General features: G+C 40.3%; 1 protein-coding gene across 1 annotated transcript in view; it reads right to left on the minus strand.

Annotated features, from left to right (window-relative positions):
- Positions 1–5,200, minus strand: part of AZIN1 (antizyme inhibitor 1) — a 6,142-nt gene extending 942 nt beyond the window's left edge. The window contains exons 1-6 of the mRNA XM_009075516.1: positions 5,012–5,200; positions 3,399–3,480; positions 2,536–2,610; positions 1,353–1,518; positions 680–798; positions 348–562 (exon numbers count right to left, since the gene is read on the minus strand). Of these exons, the coding sequence (XP_009073764.1) occupies positions 348–562; positions 680–798; positions 1,353–1,518; positions 2,536–2,610; positions 3,399–3,480; positions 5,012–5,100 (746 nt within the window). The 5' untranslated portion in view covers positions 5,101–5,200. The remainder of the gene's footprint in view (positions 1–347; positions 563–679; positions 799–1,352; positions 1,519–2,535; positions 2,611–3,398; positions 3,481–5,011) is intronic.
- Between the last annotated feature and the right edge of the window lie 809 nt (positions 5,201–6,009).

Genomic DNA, 6,009 nt, shown 5'->3' on the forward strand with positions numbered 1-6,009 from the left:
ACATCGTACCCAAGCTGCAGTTTCTGGTATTAGGAAAGCTCAGATGTTGATTTTCAAACAAGTAAAAGGCTTTACAACTACCACTGAACTCACAGGTGAGATTAGGTATTTTGCTTCCCTTCATCACCCTTAGGGCAAGGTAGGCATTTTGTCACAGCTCTCAGTTCAGTCTAAGCTAAGTCAGACAACCGTGACGAAAATAAAATCCACAAACTGAAAAGGCACAATCTTGCACTCAGTTGCATTTTCCTGTATTTGCCATCACATACAATTTATATTTGGCTGTGAAGCGTGCACGCCTGAAAGAAGTAAAAACAATCCTGCCACTATCAAGAGAAGTTTCTTACCAGTCACTGAAAGACATCATGTAGTAAATCAGCGGCCTCTGATAGTCGTTAAAGGCAGACTGTTCCCCTAAGGTACCAGAGCCCATATTATCAAAGATCAGCCAATCTCCAACGCTCAACTCGGGAAGAAGACAGTTTTCCACAATTTGATCAAGCTCATCACAGGATGGACCCCAAAGGCTGCTTGCAAACAGAGGCTCATCTTCCTTGTATTTCTGTATGGAAATGACCAAGGTAATTCAGGCTTCAGTTTACCAAGTAAGAGAAGTGTTAAATATATATTTAATAGACATAAATAAGGACTAATCTCTGGAGAATACAGAAGGACTCACCTTGTGAACCTCTGGGATAGTATTCAGTTTCTCAGACAATTTACTCGCAAAAGAACCATAAACACCATCATTTATGTAATATGTAAATACTGGTTCATCATCATTCCTGGTTTGCTCCACTGGAAGTAAAAAAAAAAAAAAAAAAAAGGAAGTTGTCTTGATGCATGTTTTGTCGTAAGTAGTCCTTTTGCAATCTAACAAGTCAGCTGCTTTCTCCTGACAAGGAGGTTCCATACATACTAGAATGGGAGAATTACAAGCAGAGTAATCTGTATGAGACCAGATTACAAATTCAGTTTTAAGTGTGAGGCTTAATAAAATTAATACTTTCAGTACTAATCACTGCTGAGAATACAAATCCAGAGAAGCAGCTTGCTCTGTGACATGTTTTTTCAGGTTTTTCTAGTACAGAACCTTCTTAATACAGATTCTGTGAAGCAGCCAATACAGGTTTAACCACTAAGAATCCAAACCTAACAACAATACAATAAGTGCCACATAAAAGTAACAGCGAGGCACACAGATAACATAGGGTCAGAACCCAAAAGGCAGATCACGGTGCAGGAATCAGGGAATGCATTCAATATATGCCAAGACAAACTAGTCCATCCCAACTAAAAGTGGGCAGTTACCTGTGCTGATCCATAACATGGAAGAGAAACACAACCCTTACCTCCAGAAGGAAGAAGTTTATCATACTCAACAGTCTTCTTTGCAATGATATTCACTGCCAGTGTAAATGCAGATGACACATAGTAACACCCAGGCTCTGCAATCACATTAACACCAGATTCCTTAGGAAAGTAGACGTCCAGCAATGGCCTGATGACATGATTAACCTAGGAAATTGAAGTCAGAGGTAAAACCAATGAACTCAGCTTATGCCTGTATCAGATACTAGAAGTGTTGCTGACTGAAGTACAAGTGCCCCAAGAGCTTACTCTGGTGCTCTGTTCTCTGAGAAGTGCCTGCACCAGAGGTACACAATTTATAAAAACATTTAAGAAAGCTGGTCATTCTGCTGAACACTGAGATTGAACACTACACAGTCCCTCCTCCCAACCAAAGCTCATGCTGTGGTACACCCAGGACTGCACAGTAATTTCAATGTCCATTCAGCACAACAGGTAACGTAACATTATGTATGAACCCTGAAGAACAAGGAAAAGGCCTTTTTGTAATCAGCTGTAAATAGTGTCATCTTAGAACAGAATGATTTAACACTAATGCTCAAATCTTAAGTGAACTGCAGATTAACAGGTACTTTGGACAAGTAACAGAACTGTTACAACTAAGAAAGAAAAGCCCTGATTGCGGTTAGTAACTTCTCACTGCATCACTGTTCCTGTCCTACGTTACAACCTAACAGTGCAAACAGGTTATTCTGTTTTATGTGCCACTGCATACTCAAGGTGCCATTTAGGCCAAATCAAAGACAAAAGCAATACCTTTAGCCTTCAGTACTGAAGCAAAGCACCAGCAGTTTTTATCCAGTGGCAATATGGTTTATGGTCCAAAGCATGCTAAGCAATCCTGGCCCAAACCATGCAAAAGTCACCAGCTGGACAACAGTCAGCTGCCAAAAAACTTGGGATTACTACTGTTAAGGTGGTTTAGTACAGTAATCTGTGCCATGCTTAAATCAACATTCACCAGTCTGAACAGGATTAAAAGAAATAATCATCACTTCCAAGGACTATCTATGATAAAGAATACAAACCCAACTATTTGGATCTTATGAATTACAGTCCAATGTGAAACTTAGACTACGTTTCAGCTATCAATGTTAGTTGCAGTTTGAAAGTTAAGCACTTCAATGTCCTCAATCAAAATTTCAACTTCCACACACTGCATACCTCTTCCAGCTGAAGTTCTGAACCTGTGAAGCCTCCACCAATATCCAACATGTTCATCTTAAAGCCAAATTCTTCCTAAAACGCATAGGCAGAATGTAAGTACATATAGGACAACTGTATAAATATTTTTGCTGCTCCTTACTGTGGTTGTTTTCTATGTACTTTTGAACATATTTGGCAGAGTATGTTTAGTGAGGGAGTTGGGGCAGTACAGCTCCATTAAACCTAGTAGCAACAGCATTGGGGTGTCAATAGAAACTGGTTATAGAATTATCTGCAAGACCCACAGCACTGTCATCTCCCATCCTGTGGCATTCGTTATATTCAGACAGTACTTGGTTAACAGGGTGGTGCACTCTGACAAAGGACAGTTTTAGGAATTTACAAATTATGCGACAGAACTGTTAAAATGAACTTGCAAAGATCAGCAAGATCTTCAATTTTATTGCCCTCTGTGCATTAACAGTCACAGCTAATCCACTAACTGCAGTAATAAGAGTAAAAATACTTGCAATCTTCTCAAATAACAGTAAGTGCCAGCATACAATTAATGTAACTTAAACATGTCAGCTGTGGATTTGCAGGACAGAGAGTTGAATGCCAAAAAGCCTTTATCAAATGTGGGAAACTAATTTAAATAGCAGGCAAGGCCTGTCAGTGGGACAGTTTCATTAACCTTTGCCCACAATTAGGACAAAGTTTGTTTTGCCTCTACCACACATCTCACAATGGTGTATTTAGTCCCCTACTAAAAGTTCCATCTCCTACCATTGGTATATTTTGGGAAGAATGTAGTTGGCTTGTTGTATGATCAGAATAGATCCTCTACTGCAGCAGTTGTATGTGTGTACAGATCTACTTACAGCCATGTCAAACACACACCGAGCATCAGATATAGCATGAATGTAAGTTTGCAGATCCTTGCAAGAGCCTGAAACATGAAATCTGAAAAAAAAAATAAAAAAATCACAGTTAATACACTGAACCATGCAGCTTTCAGATCAAACCAGCTGTTTCACCATGTAAACAGCAATGCAAGCAATTAATTCCCAAGTGTCTCATGACAAGCTTGCGTGATAATACAGCAACTGTGCTAAGAATCAGCTCAGAAGACTACTGCCTTCTATTCCACTGGATTTCCACTTGAGGACTGTCTCGCTCCTAATGCTAATCATGTCCCACAACATTCCAATGCTTTAGAAATAACAATGTATTTACTGAACTTTTCAGTCTTCACTATCAAAGTGGTTGAATTTTCTTCTTCAGTGGGTGCCAATGCTGCAGAGAAGTATTGATGCCTTCCACAAGCTCCTGGATCCCCTCTGGTTCCTTATCCAAAAGGTTTAAGTACTGCCAGACCTTTTTAGTTACTGAGGTGCTAAAACAAGTGCCAGCACTCCCATGGGCTTCCTCAAGACAAGCACGATCTGCTGGTTCTAGACAGACCATACACACACACCACCTGTGGACGATGCTCTCTACTCCAAGTCTACTTCTTTAAGGAATGCCATTCTGAGGCAAGGGTCACTTGTCAAACTTACTTACGTGAATCCACATGTGGATTTAAAAATTCTTTATTCCATAAAAAAAATGCACAAGAGCCATGTGATCTTTGTTAAAGTTGGCTAAGACATTATACGAAGAGGCACGTTTTCTCTTTTATTATAGCACATTTATACTCCAATATTGAACAGAGCCATCAAAACAATTGTGCTTAAATGACCAAAATCAGGCTTGATCTTAATTTTTCTTTTTAGTGTCTTGATGACCCACACTGTTTTATTTGTTTGGTTGCTTTCCTAGAACATTCATCAGCATGTCATCCAGTAGTAGCTGAGGGTAGACAGAACAGACTTGTGCATGCATTTCTCTTCCATATAGTAAATATCTGTCAAGCTTCCAATTGAAATACCACAGATAAATTACTTAAGCTCTGGGAACACTAGGATTCATTTCTGTCACCTGCAAGTCAAAAACTTATCTGAGTATTTTGTCTTGGTATGAGCAAAGAGTGACATAGGACCTTAACTCTTAGAAAATCCAACCCCATGTTCATCCTGTTCAAACTCTGTCCAACCTATTCCATGCTGTGCTAGCACTTACTTGATAGGCTGTTTATTGCTGGAACAATGCAAATCAAGTTACTACAGAAGTTCAAGAGTACAGTTAGAGAACAGGAGAGACTTCTAAACTTTGTTTTCATGCTGTCAGAAGGATTTCTGAATTCCATTTCAGATTGCTTTGACGCCTGTAATAGTTACTTTGTTTAATACTAGTTTTTGCTTTTATATTACCACTTTGGTTGCAAGCAAAAACTCATCATTCAAAGTTGGTTTGTTGCTGGTTGTTTGGGAGTTTTGTTGCCTCTTTTAACTCTCTAAAATAGTGCCAGAAAGGGAAAAAAAAAAATCTTTTTTGTTCTACGTCTTGAGTACAAAGATCTGCTCAGCCAGCACAGAACAATGAAGTTACTCACTTGACACCAACTATTTGGACTCCCAGCTCCTTAGCACATTCCATGAGGTGCCTACAGTTCTTCAGGGTGGTGCCAAACTTCATATTCATCTCCTCATCAGCAGTGATGTCTTCTGTGGCAATGTGCAGTAAGAGCCTAAGAGAAGGGGAAGATGATGGGGCAGTTGGTTTACATCATCAGCACATGTGAAGCCTGAAGACTGTCAGAAGTGTGTTGATTATGTTGTCATTACTCCAGCTCCATCGATGGATGAATCAAGTGAACCTAATAAAAACAATCCTGTACAGAGAAAAAACTAGCAATTAGGGGCTAAAACATGGAGCCAACAAGGACAAGGGATTTCGAAATGCAGCAATTAAGACTCTTTTGTAGCAGCAAGAGCCTGTTGAGTGCTGTAATAAAAGAGAATGTTACCTTCTAATAAAGTATACTTCCTCATAAAACCATTAAGACTGTAATATGCCTTTTCCCATCTGTCCTCCTTCCTAGCTGAGAGAAGAGCATGGAGATTTCCCTTCAGTCAGCCATGTATCAGATTTGGTTAAACTCAGCATCTGGGGAACACCAGGTTGATGCAGTCTGGCCACATCCCTCCACCTCCCCTCCTGGCTGAGCACATGGACTGGGGATGGGGTGGGGGTGTCAGTCCATTCCCTGCCCCTTATTCTAGGACACTGTGGAACAGAGGCAATCAGTACCACCTCTTACATTCTTATGTAGTGAGACATCTTCCTCTCTGGTCAAAGCCTCATTCTGGGTAGGTCTGGCAAACTGCAGAGCCAATGCTGACAGTTGTCTATGTTGAAGTAGCGCTTGAGTGGCAAAGGCCTGTTCACATCAAAACCTCTAGAGGTCTATCTCCGAAACTCACCAATTCAAACTGCAGTTCACTAAGAAAGTCACTCTCCCTGCCCCCCCCCAATAAAAGGTAGATTTATTAGCCATGTGGCAAACTAAACAGAAGCTGTGCCATGACATTGTGCTGGTTTGAGCTGAAG

The sequence above is a fragment of the Acanthisitta chloris genome, unplaced genomic scaffold (assembly GCF_000695815.1).
Source record: "Acanthisitta chloris isolate BGI_N310 unplaced genomic scaffold, ASM69581v1 scaffold38365, whole genome shotgun sequence".
Classification (NCBI taxonomy): Eukaryota; Metazoa; Chordata; class Aves; order Passeriformes; family Acanthisittidae; genus Acanthisitta; species Acanthisitta chloris.